The sequence below is a fragment of the Myotis yumanensis genome, unplaced genomic scaffold, assembly GCF_028538775.1.
Source record: "Myotis yumanensis isolate MYYU_CA2020_CCGP unplaced genomic scaffold, mMyoYum1.0.hap1 SCAF_20, whole genome shotgun sequence".
Classification (NCBI taxonomy): domain Eukaryota; kingdom Metazoa; phylum Chordata; class Mammalia; order Chiroptera; family Vespertilionidae; genus Myotis; species Myotis yumanensis.
Genome location: NW_027223771.1, coordinates 11846029 through 11865581, shown reverse-complemented (window position 1 = coordinate 11865581; position 19553 = coordinate 11846029). Strand labels below are relative to the sequence as shown.

The 19553-nt window shown below is 46.2% G+C and overlaps 1 protein-coding gene across 1 annotated transcript; it reads left to right on the top strand.

Moving 5' to 3' along the window:
- Nucleotides 1-369: 369 nt before the first annotated feature.
- LOC138998560 (zinc finger protein 211-like) lies at nucleotides 370-19068 on the top strand. Its single transcript, XM_070400711.1, has 3 exons — nucleotides 370-507; nucleotides 14343-14466; nucleotides 15422-19068. The coding sequence occupies exons 1-3, from the start codon at nucleotides 370-372 to the stop codon at nucleotides 17074-17076; spliced, it is 1917 nt and encodes a 638-aa protein (XP_070256812.1). The 3' UTR covers nucleotides 17077-19068.
- The last annotated feature ends 485 nt before the right edge of the window (nucleotides 19069-19553 follow it).

The following is a 19553-nucleotide window of genomic DNA, read 5'->3' as shown; positions in this document are numbered from 1 at the left end:
GGCTGTAAAAATACTTGTTCACTAAAAAGGTGTAAGTGTAAATGTTTATTTGATGTTTATAAGCATCTCTGTTGTTTACTGGGAACTTTGATTTTCTATGTGATATTCTGTGCTGGGTTAAAATTTTAGAATTCTGGGGTAATTTAAAAGGTATTTTGTGGCTTTTCTAATAACATTTAAGGATGGGGCTCAGTTCCCCGAGGCAAAGACTTAATGGGCCTTAAAATCTATAAAGATAAGCGGGAATGAAGCTGATAAAAGGTTTGGTCCTAGCGCACTCCCTTGAAAGAGGCCTGGTTGCTGAACCTGGTGAGGGCCATGGAGTAAAACCCTCGCGAGGTCTGAGAGTCACTGGAGCAGCCGGCCACCATGGGGCCCTGGGGAGAACCAGAGCTCCTGGTGTGTCGCCCAGAGGCAGTAGCCTCGGCTCCCCCACTGCCTGTGGGCCTGGAAGTGAAATTAAAGGCCCTGGTGCTCCTGCTGGTGCTCATGCTCATCTGCAGTCTGGTGCCCATCTGTGTGCTGCGCCGACCGGGAGCCAGCCCGGAAGCCTCAGCCTTCTGCCAGAAAGTCCTGAGCCTGGTAAGCTGCTTTGTCGGAGGTGTGTTTCTGGCCACCTGTCTCCTGGACCTGCTGCCTGACTAACTGTCTGCCATAGACGAGGCCCTGGCAGCCCTGCACGTGCGACCTGGGTCCATCACACCCACGTCCGATCAGCGGACCCATCCATGATCCGGAAAGACTTCATTACCAAATGGAGCATCGATCGAGATCAACGCAACCTGCTATGGCATGCTCGACCTGCCCGATGCTAGTAACATTGAATAGACTTAGATAATGCCTGCATCTTCATGGACATGGCTCCAAAGAGACAAGGACAATTCATAGGAAGGTCAAAAAATAGACTTTAGTATCACATATTTAGTAGCAGAAGATGTGGCTGCCTAAAGCGGCCATGATGCCTATATTATGTTTCATTGTATTGATGTGTTATATTGACCTTTAATTCTCTTGCAGGTTTGAATGTATGTTAACTGTCCTGGAAGGATACTATGTGGGGTGAACCCCAAAAAGTAAAAGGTGCCTAGCTGCCAAGAGGGCAGGTGCCCACCTGGGCAGGGAACAGTGCCCATCAGGTTTTGATCTCTGTTGAGAGACAGCTAACAGTTGGCAGCCTGTATACTGCTTGCAGGCCTTTATAACCATGCCCATGTCAGGGGTAGTCTGAAAAACAGCCTGTTTAGAATAGAAAGTCTAAGGCATAGTTACGCATAGAAAGAAAATTTAATGCCAACAATTAAAAGGAATTAGCAAGAAAAGTCAGCAAATCTTAAAGTAGATCATTATGTCTTTCTTCTTATGTAATTCCTCCAAAAGTTGGCAATGCTAACATGGCAATACATTTCTTTGCATAAATTCAATAAGACCGGTTCCTAATAGTGATTTTATTAACGGAAAACTTTGACTGGAGTATCATGTTTTAAAGAGCCCTGTCTGAGCTCTAAAGACTTGAAGCCAGTAAGAATGCCACGAAGAAAGCCTGGTATCCTGCTTGGAAGCTCTGAAGATGGCTGGCGCTGGAGTGTCAGGCCAATGCCCTACCATCACTGGCGGTTGGTAAGAAGAGGAGCAGTAGGAATGCCTCTACGTTCCTGCAAAACCCCCACACACTCTGGACCGCAATGGGTAGGAGAGCTACTGAAATGGGCCTTAAAGCCTGGAGCGTGGGCTCAGGTGGAATACAGGTGAAGAATTCACCTAACTCAGCAGATACTGCAGGCGGGCCTGATGGCAGCTGGATGGCATGGCTTCCTGGCCCTACGGGGCACATTAAGATTCAACCATGAGATTCCAGCAAAGGTAGTCAATCACCATTCTTGTTGTGTTTATGCAAACATCAGGACAGTAAATAAATTAATCTTGATTTAGCTTTTTGATAGCCATGGAGGAATTTTAAGAAGAAAAATCCTATTTCAATAGAAATTGTTAAAGCTAAAATGGTTTCTTTCCCCTCCACCAGACCATTTGTTAAAATATGCCCAGTACGGGCCTCTAGCAACGGTGGAATCAGTCCGTCTCATGATTGAGCCGGAAGTTCCAAGACAAAGGGGGGAATGAAAGGGCGAGGGCTAGGTTGCCCCAGGGTAGGGGGCCACATCCTACTCTGCTAGCCACACCCAGGCGGCAGAGCACAGTTCTTTCTCCTCCCCTTTCTCCAACCCCCCCCTATATAACCGGTCTTCGGGCGGGGTTGGGGCGCTCAGCCATTTGGTTTTGCCTTGATATGGATGGGGGGCCCAAGCTAGCTAGCTTGAATACAGATTCTTATGTTTTTACATCGAATTGGCTCCCTGATGTGGTTTCTTGGGAATCTTGAAATCTGGGCACAACACGTGTATTTTTTTTCCTGTTGATACTATTACGAATGTCTCCAATTTCCCCCCTGTGTATATATTCTTGGTGGATCTCTTCCAGTCCTCCTCACCCTCTTTTCCTCGGAGATCTGTCAGTCTGCTGCAGTTAGCCAGGCCTCTGGGCCCCTCTACTCCCTCCCCAGGCATCTCTTACTGGGCCACATCACCTTTTTAAAAAAACATATTTTATTGATTTTATACAGAGAGGAAGGGAGAGAGACAGAGAGTTAGAAAAATCGATGAGAGAGAAACACAGATCAGCTGAGTCCTGCACATCTCCCACAGGGAATGTGACCGCAACCAAGACACATGCCCTTGACCAGAATCGAACCCTCGACCCTTCAGTCCGCAGGCCGACGCTCTATCCACTGAGCCACACCGGTTTCGGCCTTGTCACCTTCATTCACCTGAGCCATTGGCTGGGATGCTAGCCCTGCCCTGAGAGGTCGAGAAAACTACATTACCCAGAAGGAACTGCACCCTTGTGGGCGGTGCTCAAGGGCATTTCCGTGTCTGCGCATCCGGTTAGGGCGGGACTTCCGCCTTCCTCCTCGCGGCGGCCATTTTAAACTTTTAGTTCTTTTTTCTCAGACTACCAGGCTTCAGGGCGCTGGTCGTGAGGAGGAGGCGGCCTGGGAGCAGCGTGTCTGCTGTGCGGGGTGTGTCTGAGGCTCTTTGAGCCCAACAGCCCGAGATTGGCGTCCCCGTGCCTCCCGGACTCCTCTCTGCTCACAGCGTCCCCGCAGCCGGACCCCATTTCCCCCTCCAGCCTTGGGGACCGGCCTCTCAGGTCCCGCCGCCCAGGTCCCAGCGCTCAGAATGGTGAGTCCCTCGTGGGTGACACATGGCTGAGGGGGGAAGAGGGGGAAAGGCCGCAGGGCCGCCTTGTGAGGACGTGATGGTGCGACTGCGCAGGGAGGACTCGGGACCCCGGGCCTGTTGTGGATGTAAACTTGCAGCCGTGGGCAAACTACGGCCCGCGGGCCGGATCCGGCCGGTTTGAAATGAATAAAACTAAAAAAAAAAAAAAAGAGAGACCGTACCCTTTTATGTAATGATGTTTACTTTGAATTTATATTAGTTCACGCACACACTCCATCCATGCTTTTGTCCCGGCCTCCGGTCCAGTTTAAGAACCCATTGTGGCCTTTGAGTCAAAAAGTTTGCCCGCCCCGGCGGAAGCCCTGACTCCAAAGGCCAGGACTAGGGCTTCATGACGTGGACCTGGTTTGTGGCAACCAGTGTAATGAGTGCGAGGTCCTCCAGACACAGGGTCCAGAATGTGCAAAGGCTTGGAGTGAGGAGTGAGCTGAATCAGGAACCTGCAGTCATATTTTTTAAAGTACAACTATATTTTTATTGATATTAGATGTAGAAAGGAAGGGAGAGGGAGAGAGAGAAACAGGGATGAGCAAGAAGCAAGGATTGGTTGCCACCTGCACAACCCCTACTGTGGATCCAGCCCACGACCGAGGCATGTGACCTCACCAGTGCGTGGGTCTATGCTCAACCCACTGAGACACATCAGCCAGGACTGTAGATCACTTTAATACAGGGAATCATGGTCAATTGGTCATGGTAGTAATAGCTCAGGAGTGACAGCGTGAACCTGAGGACTGGCTTTCTTTTACTTTTTTAAAAAATTCCTTTATTGATGAAGTTATTACATATGTGTCCTTATCCCCCCATTTACCCCCCACCCTCCCACTCATGCCTTCACCCCGCTATTGTCTGAGTCCATTGCTTAAGCTTATATGCATGCATACAAGTCCTTTGGTTGATCTCTCCCCCTTAACCCCACCCTCCCCTACTTTGCCCCTGAGGTCTGATGGTCTGATCGATGCTTCCCTGTCTCTGGATCTAAACTTTTTATTTTGATGTCGTCCCATTTGTATATTTTCTTTTTAGTTTCCATTGCCCTAGGAGCTGTATCGGTGAAGATATTGCGTCGGCATAGGTCTGTTTTTGTTCCTCAGTTTATGTTGGTCATTATATTACATGAATGAGTGAGATCATGTGCTATTTATCTTTCTCCGACTGGCTTATTTCACTTTAGCACAATGCTCTCCAGTTCCATCCATGCTGTTGCAAATGGTAAGAATTCCTTCTCTTTTACCACAGTGTAGTATTCCATTGTGTAGATGTACCACAGTTTTCTGATCCACTCATCCGCTGAGGGGCACTTAGGCTGTTTCCAAATTTTAGCTATGGTGAATTGTGCTGCTATGAACAGAGGGGTGCATATATCCTTTCTTTTTTTTTTTTTTTTTTTTTTTTTTAAAGATATTTTATTGATTTTTTACAGAGAGGAATGGAGAGAGATAGAGAGTCAGAAACATCGATCAGCCGCCTCCCGCACATCTCCCACTGGGTATGTGCCCGCAACCCAGGTACATGCCCTTGACCGGAATCGAACCTGGGACCTTTCAGTCCGCAGGCCGACGCTCTATCCACTGAGCGAAACCGGTTTCGGCCATATATCCTTTCTGATTGGTGTTTCTAGCTTCTTGGGATATATTCCTAGAAGTGGGATCACTGGGTCAAATGGGAGTTCCATTATAGTTTTTTGGGGAGACTCCATACCGTTCTCCACAGTGGCTGCACCAGTCTGCATTCCCACCAGCAGTGCATGAGGGTTCCTTTTTCTCCGAATCCTCGCCAGCACTTGTTGTTTGTTGATTTATTGATGATAGCCATTCTGACAGGTGTGAGATGGTACCACATTGTTGTTTTGATTTGCATCTCTTGTATGATTAGTGACTTTGAGCATGTTTTCATATGTCTCTTGGCCTTCCTTCTGTCTTCTTTTGAAAAGTATCTATTAAGTCCATTGCCCATTTTTTGGTTGGGTTGTTTATCTTCCTTTTGTTAAGTTGTATGAGTTCCCTGTTGATGTTGGAGATTAAACCCTTATCAGAGATAACATTGGCAATATGTTCTCCCATGCAGTGGGCTTTCTTGTTGTTTTGTTGATGGTTTCTTTTGCTGTGCAGACACGCTTTTTTAAAAAATATATTTTATTGATTTTTCACAGAGAGGAATGGGGAGAGAGAACTAGAAACGTTGATGAGAAAGAAACATCGATCAGCTGCCTCCTGCACATCTCCCACTGGGGATGTGCCCGCAACCCAGGTACATGCCCCGACCGGAATCAAACCTGGGACCTTTCAGTCCGCAGGCCGGCGCTCTATCCACTGAGCCAAACCGGCTTCGGCTGTGCAGAAGCTTTTTATTTTGATGTAGTCCCATTTGTTTATTTTCTCTTTAGTTTCCAATGCCCTAGGAGCTGTATCAGTGAAGACATTGCTTCAGCATTTGTCTGAGATTTTGCTGCCTGTGGATTCCTCTAGTAAAGTGATGGCGAACCTTTTGAACTCAGCGTGTCAGCATTTTGAAAAACCCTAACTTATCTCTGGTGCCCTGTCACATATAGAAATTTTTTGATATTTGCAACCATAGTAAAACAAAGACTTATATTTTTGATATTTATTTTATATATTTAAATGCCATTTAACAAAGAAAAATCAACCAAAAAAATGAGTTCGCGTGTCACCTCTGACACGCGTGTTATAGGTTCGCCATCACTGCTCTAGTATTTTTATGTTTTCCTGTTTAATGTTTAAGTCCTTTATCCATTTTGAGTTTATTTTTGTGTATGGTGTAAGTTGGTGGTCTAGTTTCATTTTTTTTGCATGTATCTGTCCAATTTTCCCAACACCATTTATTGAAGACACTGTCTTGACTCCATTGTATGTTCTTGCCTCCTTTGTCAAACATTAATTGAGCATAGTGGTTTGGGTTGATTTCTGGCTTCTCTATTCTATTTCATTGATCTATATGTCTGTTCTTGAGCCAGGACCAGGCTGTTTTGAGAACAGTGGCTTTGTAATACAGCTTGATATCTGGTATTGAGATCCCACCTACTTTGATCTTCTTTCTCAGGATCACTGCAGCTATTCGGAGTTTTTTTTTATTCCAGATGAATTTTTTGAATGTTTGTTCTAGATCTGTGAAGTATGCCGTTGGTATTTAATGGGAAAATACCCATTGAATGTATAGATTGCTTTGGGTAGTATGGACATTTTAATGATGTTGATTCTAACAATCCATGAGCAGAGTCTGTTCTTCCGTCTGGTTATGTCTTCTTCTATCTCTTTTTTCAGTTCCCTATAGATTTCCATGTATAGGTCTTTTACCTCCTTAGTTAAGTTTATTCCTAGGTATCTTAATTATTTTTGGTGCGATGGTCAACGGGATTGCTTTTTTAGTCTCTTTTTCTGTAAGTTCACTATTGGTGTATAGAAATTCCATACATTTCTTGGTGTTAATTTTGTATCCTGCTACCTTGCCAAATTCATTTATTAAGTCTAATAATTTTTTGATGGAGTCTTTAGGATTTTCTCTGTACAGTATCATGTCATTTACAAATATGGACAGTTTTACGTCTTCTTTTCCAATTTGTATGCCTTTTATTCCTTCTTCTTGTGTGATTGCAATGGCTAGTACTTCCAGTTGAGTAGGAGTGGTGAGAGTGGGCATCCTTGTCTGGTTCCTGTTCTTAGGGAAAATAGTTTTAGTTTTTGCCCATTGAGTATGAAGTTGGCTGTGGTTTTGTTATATGTGGCTTTTATTATGTTGAGATGTGATCTTTTATTCCCACCTTGCTGAGAGTTTTTATCAAGAAGGGGTGTTAGATTTTGTCAAATGCTTTTCCTGCATTAATTGATATGACTATGTGATTTTTATGTCTCGGTTTTTTAATGTGATGTATCACGTTTATTGATTTGCGGTTGTTGTACCATCTTTGCATCCCCAGGATAAATCCTACTTGGTCATGGTGTATGATCTTTCTGATGTACTGCTGGATCCAATTTGCTAGAATTTTATTGAGGATGTTGGCATCTGTTCATGAAGGATATTGGCCTGTAGTTCTTTTCATTGTGTTGTCTTTATCTGGTTTTGGTATTAGGGTGATGCTGGCTTCATAGAATGAGCTTGAAAGTGTTCCTTCCTCTTGACTTTTTTGGAATAGTATGAGGAACATAGGTTTTAGTTCTTCATTGAATGTTTGGTAAATCTCCCCAGTGAAGCCGTCTGGCCCCGAGCTTTTGTTTGCTGGAAGCTTTTTGATGACTGCTTCAATTTCTTTTATAGTTATTGGCCTATTGTGATTTTTAGATTCTTCCTGATTGAGTATTGGAATGTTGTATTTTTCTAGGAATATGTCCATTTCCTCTAGGTTGTCTAGTTTGTTGGAATAGAGTTGTTCATAGTATTTTTTAGCAATCCTTTGTATTTCTGTGGGGTCTGATGTAATTTTGCCTCTTTTCATTTCTGATTTTGTTTATTTGGGTCCTCTCTCTTTGCTTCTTGTTGAGTCTCTCTAGAGGTTCCTCAATCTTGTTTATCCTTTTAAAGAACCAGCTCTCGGTTTCAATGATCTTTTGAATTGTTTTTTTTTGGTTTCCATGTCATTGATTTTTGCTCTGATCTTTATTATGTCCTTCCGTCTTCTCACTCTGGGCTGTTCTTGTTGCTCTTCTTCTAATTCTTTAAGTGGTAGAGTAGATGATTTACTACCATTTTTCTTGTTTTTTGAGGTAGCCTGTAGAGCTATAAACTTCCCTCTCAGGACTACTTTCATTGTTTCTCATAGATTTTGGATTGTTGTGTTTTTATTATCATTAGTTTCCGTGATGTTTTTAATTTCTTCTTTGATGTCTTTGGTAACCCAATCATTGTTTAATAGCATGCTATTCAGCTTCCAAGTGTTTGAATTTTTTGGATTGTTTTTATTGTAGTTTATTTCTAACTAGAGGCCCGGTGCACAAAAATTTGTGCACTGGGGAGGGGGATGTCCCTCAGCCCCACTTGTGCCCTCTCTCAGTCTAGGACCCCTCAGGAGATAACGACCTGCAGGCTTAGGCCCACTCCTGGGTGGCAGAGGGCAGGCCCAATCCCTAGGTGCCTGCCCCGCAGCTCCTGGTCGGGCTCAGAGCAGGGCCGATTGGGGAGTTGGGGCACCGCCCCCTGTCATGCACAGAGCAGGGCAGATCAGGAGATTGTGATGCCACCCTCAGTCACGCTCAGGGTAGGGCCGATTGGGGGGTTGGGGTGCCGCCCCCTGTCACACTCAAGGCAGGGTCGATGGGGAGGTTGCGGCACCACCCCCTGTCACGCACAGAGCAGGGCGGATCTGGGGGTTGGGTCGCTGCCCCCGTCACGGACAGAGCAGGGCCAATTAGGGGATTGGGAGCTCCCCCCTGTCACGCACAGAGCAGGGCCGATCAGGGGGTTGGGAGCTACCCCTTATCACGCACAGAGCAGGGCCGATCAGGAGGTTGCGATGCCACCCTCAGTCACGCTCAGGGTAATGCCGATTCGGGGGTTGGGGCGCCGCCCCCTTTAACACTCAAGGCAGGGTCGGTGGGGAGGTTTGGGCGCCGCCCCCTCTAACCCACAGAGCAGGGCCAATCAGGGGGTTGGGGCACTCCCCCCTGTCACACTCAGGGCAGGGCCGATGGGGAGGTTGTGGCTCCACCGCGTCACACACAGATCAGGGCCCATGGGGGTTGGGGTGCCACACCCTGTCACACACAGTGAAGGGCCCATCAGAGGGTTGGGGAGCTTCCCCTTATCAGGCACAGAGCAGGGCCGATCAGGGGGTTGGGGCGCCTTCCCCTGTCACAAACAGAGCAGGGCAGATAGGGAGGTTGTGGCGCCGCCCCCTGTCACACACAGAGCCGCAGGGCGATCAGGGGGTTTGGGCACTGCCCCCTGTCACGCTGCTCCATGAGCCAAGAGGCCTTGTGGCTCCACTGATCCCACTGCTAGGAGGCCTCGCTGCTCTGCTGATCCCGGTGCTGGGAGGCCTCGTGGATCCACTGATCCCGGTGCTGGGAGGCATATTACCCTTTTACTATATAGGATAGAGGCCGGGTGCTCGGGTGGGGGCCTGCTGGTTTGCACTGAAGGGTGTCCTGGATCAGGGTGGGGGTTCCGCTTGGGTGCCTGGCCAGCCTGGATGAGGGGATGATGGCTGTGTGCAGCTGGTCACACCCCCTTCAGGGTGGGGGTCCCCACTGGGGTGCCTGGCCAGCCGGGGTGAGGGGATGATGGCTGTTTGCAGCTGGTCACACCCCCTTTAGTGTGGGGGTCCCCACTGGGGTGCCTGGCCAGTCTGGGTGAGGGGCTGAGGGCCGTTTTCAGGCTGGCGGGTGACTGAAGATCCCACCCTCTCTTTTTTTCCTTTTTTTTTTTTTTTTATTCTGGGATTTATTTACCTTCTATGGCTTTCACTCTAGCTGAGAGCCGGCTTTAGCTGTGAGACCTCGGCTGCTGAAAGCAGGTTTCTGGGCTTTGTTTACCTTCTGTATTTGAAACTTTATTGCGACTCCAGCTCTGAGATCCCGGCTGGCTGAAAGCAGGTATCTCGGGTTTTGTTTAGCTTCTATATTTGTAGCAGTGTTTCTTAGAGAGCAGCTCAGAGCCCAGCCGCAGCAGGCGGGGAAGCTCGGCTTCCGCCGTCACTGAAGCAAGCAAGCCTCCTGTTCGCGTCATTTACCTGGCTGCCGGCCGCCATCTTGGTTGGCAGTTAATTTGCATATCACCCTGATTAGCCAATGGGAAAGGCAGCGAAGTTATGGCTAATTACCATGTTTCTCTTTTATTAGATAGGATGTTATGCCATTGTGGTCTGAGAAGATGCTTGATATGATTTCAATCTTCAATTTGAGGAAACTTTGCTTGTGACCCAATATGTGGTCTATTGTTTAAAATGTCCCATGTGTACTTAGAAGAACTTAAATTCCATGGCATTGGGGTGAAATGTTCTGAAGATGTCAATTAAGTCCATCTGATCTAGTGAGTCATTTAGGATTGCTGTTTCTTTGCTGATTTTTTTGTCTAGAGCATTGATCCAGTGATGTCAGTGGTGTATTAAAGTCCCCTACTATGATTGTATTGTTGTCGATCTCTCCTTTGATATCTTCCAGGAGGTTTTTTTAATGTATTTGGTGCTCCTGCATTGGGTGCATATATTTTTATCAGGGTTGTCTCCTCTTGTTATATCGTTCCCATTAATATTATGAAGTGGCCATCTTTATCTCTTGTTATGGCCCTTATTTTGAGGTCTATTTTGTCAGATGTAAATATTGCTACCCTGGTTTTTTTTTCATTTCTATTTTCCTGAAAGATATTTTTCCATCCCTTCACTTTCAGTCTGTGTGAATCCCTTGTTCTGAGGTGTGTCTCATGTAGACAGCATATATATAGGTCATGTTCTTTTTATCCATTCAGCTGCTCGATGTGTTTTGATTGGAGCATTTAGTTCGTTGATGTTTAAAGTTACTGATAGTTATTTGTAGCCAGTTTTATTTTTTGTGTCTGTGTTCTTTCTTCCCTTGTTATTTCTTCTTTTTACACCATTCCCTTTAGCATTTCTTGCATTGCTGGCTTGGTAGTGATAAATTCCCTTAGCTTTTTTTTGTATGTGAAGATCCTTATTTCCCCTTCAATTTTCAATGATAGCCTTGCTGGAGAGAGTATTCTTGGACTTAGTCCCTTTCTTTGTATCACTTTGTAAATTTCCTTCCATTCTTTTCTGGCCTGATGTGTTTCTGTTGGGAAGTCATTTGATAATCTAATGGTTTAGAGCTCTTGTACGTAACTTTCTGTTTCTCTCTTGCATCCTTTATGATTCTCTCTTTGTCCTGAACATTTGCCATGGTAATTATGATGTGTCTTGGTGTGGGTCTTTTCGGGTTCTTCTTGTTTGGGACTCTCTGTGCTTGCATGACTTTTTTCTTTTCCACATCAGGGAAGTTTTCTTTTTTTTCTAAATATATTTCATTGATTTTTTACAGACAGGAAGGGAGAGGGATAGAGAGTTAGAAAAATCGATCAGATGCCTCCTGTGCACCCCCCACTGGAGAAATACCTGCAAACAAGGTACATGTCCTTCACCGGAATAGAATCTGGGACTCTTCAGTCCACAGGCGGAAGCTCTAGCCACTGAGCCAAACTGGTCAGGGCCAGGGAAGTTTTCTGTCATTATTTCTTCAAATGGGTTTTCTAACCATTGTTCCTCTTCCTGTTGTTCTGGCACCCCTGTTATTTGTATGTTGATCGGTTCATGTTGTCCCATAGCTCACTTAGGCTCTCCTCCTGTCTTTTAATTTTTTTTTTCCAATTTCAGTTCACTTTGGTTGTGTTCTGCTTCCCTGTCTTCTAATTCGCTAATTCGGTCCTCCACTTCTCCTACTCTACTGCTGAAACATTACATGATGTTTTTATTGCAGCTATGTCATTCTTTATTTCTTCTTGATTCTTACATAAGTTATTGATTTTTTTCATCCATCCTGTTATGAACTGTATGACGCTTATTCTGAATTCTTTTTCTGACATATTGCATGCCTCTGTTCTACTTAGCTGCTTATCTGGTGATGCCTCCTTTTCTTTCCTTTGGGGGTTTCTTTGTGTACCTGTTTTTGATCTCACCGACAGATCTAGATATAAATTCTTGCAGGGCCTGTTCCTTGGGTGGCAGTGGCTCCTCGGGCTGCAGTTACCCATTGGGCCGTCACGGCAGCAGCTGCTTCTCAGTTGGCAGTGGGTCCTATAGTGTGTGCTGCAGTGGTGGCTCCTCTGGCGGGTGGGGGAGGGCTGCTCGCATAGCTGCTGCTCCTCAGACTGGGGTGGGCTGCTCAAGAGGCTGCTGCTTCTCGGATGGGGGCAGGCTGCGCATGCTACTGCTCCTCAGACGGTGGCGGGCTACTTATGTGGCTGTTGCTCCTTGGACAGGGGTGGACTGCTCACGTAGCTGCTACTCCTTTGATGGGGGCTGGCTGCGCGTGGCTGCTGCTCCTCGGACGGGGTGAAGATTTCTTTATATACCCTGTGAAATTTAGAGGTAACTGTAATGATCCAGATATTTAAGGGTTACAGTGACAATATCTTGTTAGGAGTCCTTATCAGATGTGTGGATAGCCACGACTCCTTTAGCATCCAGCTGGCGGGAGGCTCCCTGGCGCCAAAGCACCCGCTGCACAGTATGGGCGAGGCCAGAGGGTAGAATGCTTGCTGGCCTAGCAATAGCCTCACATTCTGCACCAGGACTGGCTTTCATGCTGTGGCCACTGTTTGTGGGAGGTGGTTGTCATAAGGACAGAAGTTGTCATGTAGAGTGTGGTGGAGAAATAATCATTTTGCAGTGGCAAATACCTTCAAAAGATGAGTGGACCTGAGATTAATTGGAGGCCGAAGAGTAATTCAAATGACAAGAGTCTAGGGTTGGTACATACACGTTTTCTAAACTCTCACCAGGATGTTGTTGTTACCCTCAGTGTGGCCTGGCTGTGGGGAGTTGAAGTTCGTTTTGTGGATTAGCTTAGAGCAGTGATGGCGAACCTTTTGAGCTCGGCGTGTCAGCATTTGGAAAAACCCTAACTTAACTCTGGTTGCCGTGTCACATATAGAAATTTTTTGATGTTTGCAACCATAGTAAAACAAAGATTTTATTTTTGATATTTATTTTATAGATTTAAATGCCATTTAGCAAGGAATAATAAACCAAAAAAATGAGTTCATGTGTCACCTCAGACATGTGTGTCATAGGTTCCCCATCACTGGCTTAGAGGCTTGAGTGAGACTCACTGGGCATGGTGCAGAGGGCCATCGGGGCTGGGACTTGAGTGAAGGTTAAGTGAGGGATGTTGGCTGTGACTAGTGAAGGGACATCAAGTGCAGCATAACAGGAGATGGGCTATGGATATCTGAGATCTGATTGTTCTTAACACTTGGGGTTGAAGGGAAAAAAAACCGTCATGGAGAGAGGCCTCCATAGCACCACTCAAGGCTGCCACTATGAGTGTGGACTATCAGAAACTGGGCAGTACTTGATCCTGATTCAGTTTGGCAACCGTCCTCTGGACCACACATGCTGAGTAATAAGTAAAGTCCGGGAGATGAGTATGGGGGCACGAGCTGTGGAAGTGCAGGTTTGAAAGAGGTGTGGTAGATGGAGTGATGTGCACTTGGAGAGGGAATGTGAATTCATGGCCACAGCACCATGACATTGACATAAGGGTGAATGAAGGAAGAGTCCATTTCTGGTGGTGCCTGGATGGAACAGTAAGGTTATTTTAGGGTAATTGCCTGTAAAGAGGGGTGTGTGGGTGCTACATTCTAGGTTAAGAGCTTAGGTGCCATTTAACTAACCACCTGCTTTTTGTTGTTGGGAGTGACACACTGGTTGATGGGAATGAGATAGCATTCATCAGTGTTACCCAGGCTTATAAATCTCCACTGGCATCGGTAAGGGTGAAGGGTAAGAGAGAAATAGATTATGGAGTTAGGGACCTATATTTTTGGAAAAGACGTGATTAGGAAATAATATATCCACACCACGACAAATTTGCACAACCTTTGCAATTGTGCATCTGGGAAAGAAGCTGTGTGAGAGAAGTGTTGTTCAAAGAACTATGAGCAGCAGATTGTGAAAAGTGATGGCCTCAGCACCTTGGGATTGGGGTCAAGCGGATGAGTGCGATGCCATGTTTTTGGTGTCTTAGAGGAACCATCGGAGGGACTACAATGCTAAATCCTGATAAGAAGAATATCAAATTACACTGTCTTTATGGCCTACATCCCTCACTAACCTATATTTTGACACCCACTCTATGGATAAGAGACAGTGTGGCCTACATGGGAGGTCCAGAGCTCAGGTATCTTCTGTCTGCTGAACTGCCTTCATTGTTGTGGGAAGAAAAATGTCAGCAGGAAAATAAGAAGACAGTGGCTTTCATGGGATGAAGGCCTGGTATTTTCTCGGATATGAAGCGTGCAAAGAGCAGATGGGTGGGGAATATGACAGACTTATAATCTTAGGAGTGAATCTGATCATGGGCTATACTGTCCCCATTATGACAGGATGTGAACTTTGAGGACGTGGCCATTGCCTTCTCTGAAGAGGAGTGGGTGATCCTGGATGATGCTCAGAGACTTCTGTACTATGATGTGATGCTGGAAGTGTTTGCCCTTGTATCATCTGTAGGTAAGACCTTCACATTCTCCCAGTGTCCTGAGGTGATGTCCTCTCTTTCTTTACACCTCAGGCGTAGCTTTCTCTCTCCCACAGCCAGAACATGGCCTCTGCTAATGGCCCTCACTGTCCTGTCAAATGTGCTGTGGCTGCCAGGGATGAGCTGGATGGGGAGCCCTGAGTAAAGGACTCCAGGAACATCCCTAACACCCGTAACCTCAAAAAGTACAGGAAGTGTCAGGGAGTCAAGAGCCTAGCAGTGAGTTTAATGGGTCCCAGCTTGCACTTTCTCTTCATGGAAGGCTGACAGTGTCCACATGCATGACTTCACCTTCTGCCCTCTTTCTCTTGGTACGCGTTCTTGTGCCACATTATGGTCTTTACGTACATAAACCATGGGCTGTTTTGGTAAGGCCCCCATTCAAATGTATGTAATATTCTCTTCCCTGAATACTATAGCAAGCTGTTTAGCTCTGGCCCAGTGCAGACTACTCACTTCCTCATCAACTGTTCATCTGCATTGGTGCCTCTGCAGTAATCTGCAACGTTGACTTGTACATGTGATATGTGCATAGAAGTGCTAATTAGTCCTTGAAACCAGCTACTCCTTTATTGAATTTTACTTGGAGTAAGACCTCAACAACTTCTTCCACAGGTCTCCCCCACCCCCCATCCCCGGTAAACAATACGTGCAGAATGCTGTTAGTTGAAGGATGGGCTGGAGATCCATATTCTCATCCATGTGGTGCTTGCCATGTTTGTGTCATATTTCTGGTGAGGCCTCCATGTTTTGTGATCTTCATTAGCGCAGAAAGTCACAAGAGCCTCTTATTAATCCTTCCTGCACATCTCTTATTTTCAGACAATTGCATGGAACCAACGTGTGATGTGTAACACACTTTTGCAATGGGACTTCCCCCTGCCACCACATTCAGCATTCATTTCCTCACCATTTCTCACTTTTCAGGTTGTTGGCATAAAATGGAAGATGAGGAGGCCTCTTCTGATCAGCAAGTATGTATACAAGGCAAGTCACAGGTCAGGACTTCTAAGACAGCTCCAGTCACTCATAAGAACCATCTCTGTAAGCGGTGTTTCTCTCTGTTACAACATACTTTGCACCCGACTGGGTCACATGCAGCATACTTTGAGCAGAAAGCCTTCAGCAGCGACGCATGTGTTGGAAAATTCTGTTTCAGTGTAAACCCTCACCAGCAACAAAAGAATGAATGTGGAGAGGGGCCCTGGAAAGAAGCTATGGACGGGGCCTCTTTTGTGAGCAGGTGCAGCTTCTCTTTCCCTTCGGTGCCTTCAACCAGCAGGGAGGTTGGGGAAGACTTGCAGTCCAACTCAGAGCTTCCCCAGCACCAGGCCACTCTCAACACTGAGGAGCTACACTGTGGCAGTGAGATTTCACAGGAATTTCTCAGTGGAAAAAGTCATCACCGGTGGGATGAATGTGGAAACGCTGCCAGCCACAACCTGAAAGTTGTTCAGTGTGAGGGTGTGTGTTCTGGAGAACTGATTTATGAGTGTAACAAATGTAGGAAAGTGTTTATACAAACCTTGAACGTCATTCGAGACAAGGGAGTTCACACTGGAGAAAAGCAGTATCAGTGTAATGAATGTGGGAAGTTCTTCAGAAAAAGACCTTCACTCGTTAGACACCAGAGAGTTCACACTGGAGAGAAGACATACGTGTGCAAACATTGTGGGAAGTCTTTCAGTTACAACTCTAACCTCAAACAACACAACAGAGTTCACACAGGAGAAAAGCCATATAAGTGCAGTGAATGTGGGATATCCTTTCGTCAGAAGCCCCACCTCAAGGTACACCTCAGAGTTCACACTGGAGAGAAACCATATGAGTGCAGACATTGTGGACAATCCTTCAGCTCCAAGTCTAACCTCAGACAACACAACAGCGTTCACACAGGAGAAAAGCCATATGAGTGCAGTGAATGTGGGATGTCCTTTCGTAGAAGGTCTCAGATCACTAGTCACCTCAGAGTTCACACCGGAGAGAAGCCGTATGAGTGTCGAGAATGTGGGATGTCCTTTCGTACAAGAGCTAAGCTCAGTGTACACCTCAGAGTTCACAGTGGGGAGAAGCCATATGAGTGTAGAGAATGTGGGAAATCCTTCCGTTACAGGTCTAACCTCAGACAACACAACAGCATTCACACTGGAATAAAGCCATATAAGTGCAGAGAATGTGGGATGTCCTTTCGTATAAAGGCTCAGCTCACTGTGCACCTCAGAGTTCACACTGGACAGAAACCATATAAGTGCAGACATTGTGAGAAATCCTTCCATTACAGGTCTGACCTCAGACGACACAACAGCGTTCACACAGGAGAAAAGCCATATAAGTGCAGAGAATGTCGGATGTCCTTTCATATACGGGATCACCTCACTAAACACCTCAGAGTTCACAATGGAGAGAAGTCATATGAGTGTACAGAATGTGGGATGTCCTTTCGTACAAGGGCTCACCTCACTGTACACCTCAGAGTTCACACTGGAGAGAAGCCACATGAGTGTACTGAATGTGGAAAGTCTTTTAGCCGAAAAGCCTACCTTAATAAACATCTGAGAGTTCACACTGGAGAGAAGTGTTAAATGTGCAGGGAATGTTTCCTTTTATTCACTTAGAATAACAACAATGAAGGAGACTCTTTGTGACCTATTTTCCTGAATTTAAACCCCTTTTAATGGAACATACACTCTTCTAGATTCCTCATGTTTCCAGTACAGGTGAAGCTTAAACGAGGTGCATTGCACTTTGTAACATGCCCAGGTCTTCTACCCGATTGATGTGTGGCGGAAGAGATTTCCCCTCTACCACCTGGCTCACCTGAAGAGTGTGTATCAGTCCCAACTGTTGCGTGCTCAGGAGAAATGTATTCTGTGTTGTCACTTGTGCTTGAGAACATTAGGAACCCTCCGCTCCTGACAGGATCTTCATTTATCTCCGAGGAGGTAATGCACCTGACCCGGGGTTCATACAGGGGACCTTCCTCAGCTAAGAAGTGCGGCCTCTGTCAGGGACATGTGGTTCTCACATTATGCTGTGATGAATTGTTTCAAATTCTGATTCACCAACCTGCAAACCGCCTTGTCCCGTTTTCTGGTTTGTGATCTTTAGTAAAGGTATTTTTTCTTTAGTACCTTTAATTTTCTTGGTTATATTCACCCCCAGGGATGATTTTCATGCACTATTGTGGTCTACGTTGTATAATTTACAGATATTGTGTGGATCCCAACGTTTCTGTGCTTTAGGAGGGACAGCATAGAGCCAGGAAATCACTCTTTGACCAATATTGGCTTTTAGTGCATTGCTGCCCACGGCCTTGAAATAAAGACTGCGTGACTTTGTGGTTCTTATTTGCAGGTTTGATCCTGGCCCCTATGGAGCTTTGTAGGAGGCATCTAATTTTTCCTTCTCTCTCACATTGATGTCTTTCCCAGTCTTTCCCTTCCTCTCCCCCTCCCCTGGCACTCTGTCTGAAAATCAATGAAAAAATATCCTCAGGTGAGGATTACCAAAAACTCCAAACATTCACCCTGGTGCCCTGAGATGGGGCCTCTGCCGGCATAACCCACCTTTGCTCACTCCTGCCTTCTCCTAGGATGTTCCCACTGCAGGTGGGCTCACTGTGCCCTTCCCAGTGTTTGGCAGAGAGGCAAGGCCCTGGGAGGGATTGGGGTTCTGTGTGTGCCTGAGATGCACTGGCCAGGGCTCTTCTGTCTCCATCCAGAGGTCTCTCCAGCCTGCTCCTCCCCACCCGCCAGGCACCTGGCCTGCTGCAAATGAACCTACTTCTGTATCTGGGAGAAGCCCCCTGATGCTATGGGCCCTGAAATCAGTTCACCTTTAGAAAATCCTGCCTCCCGCCAACCCATTCACACCCCTGAGACCGACTGGTGTTTACATCTCTTTTTCTTCATTTTAGGGATTATTTTGCACTTTATTAAAAATACAGCACACCTCTTCCCTACCCCCTCACCCAGCCGTCCTGGAGGTAGCGTGTATTCTCCAGGATATGGTTTTGTTTATTTTCTATGGTGGGAACATTCTGTAATACAAGCATTAAAAGAAGGAGAGGTTTGGTCTCAATATAATTCCACATTTGGAGGATGATTTGTGGTTGGTGTGCCCCCGCCCCCTAAGTTTTGTCTATGCATGGAAGACCTGAAATGAGGGCATAGTTCCTGGATTCTGGGGAATAGTGTGCTGCTGGGGGGTGCGGTTGAGGGGGTAGATAGTTTGGGTGCCTGTGAACATGTTCCTGCCAGCTCATGGTCCAGGTTCCTTGAGCGGGTGGGGTGAGGGAAGGCTGTAGGGATGAGAACTTGAATCAGGCTGGATAGAGGCTCAGCAGCCATGGGTGGGCATAAGGAACACATATAAAGACTGTGGCTTTGGCCGAAACCGGTTTGGCTCAGTGGATAGAGCGTCGGCTTGTGGACTGAAAGGTCCCAGGTTCGATTCCAGTCAAGGGCATGTACCTGGGTTGCGGGCACATCCCCAGTAGGAGATGTGCAGGAGGCAGCTGATGGATGTTCCTCTCTCATTGATGTTTCTAACTCTCTATCTCTCTCCCTTCCTCTCTGTAGAAAATCAATAAAATATATTAAAAAAAAAAAAAAAAAAAAAGACTGTGGCTTTGGATACTGTTGAGCTCAACTGTTTCAGATTCCCCAAATACAGAGTCCCCTGTCCTTGGGAACTGGCGTGTAGTGGAGGACAGTACACAATGGACCAGGATACCTGTGAGAGGTGATAGCAGCGATGCGGGGAGGTGAAACCAGCGTTGGTCAGTGGGGGTCTTCACTGCGGAAGTCTGGGAAGGGTTGGCAGGCTCCAGGTGGGAGCCTGCCCTGTGCATTTGCGAGCTGTACGGAGGTCACTCTGGCTGGTTTTAACAGCAAGGATCAGAAAGTGGTAAAAATAAAATAAAATAAATGGTGGCCGAATAGGCTGATGTATTGTGCATCTCATCCTGAGCCAAACCGGAAATACAACTAAGTCAGAGAGCACCCGCTTGTTATTAACAAATTACATGCAGCTGAGCAGACAATTTACAATCAGGAAA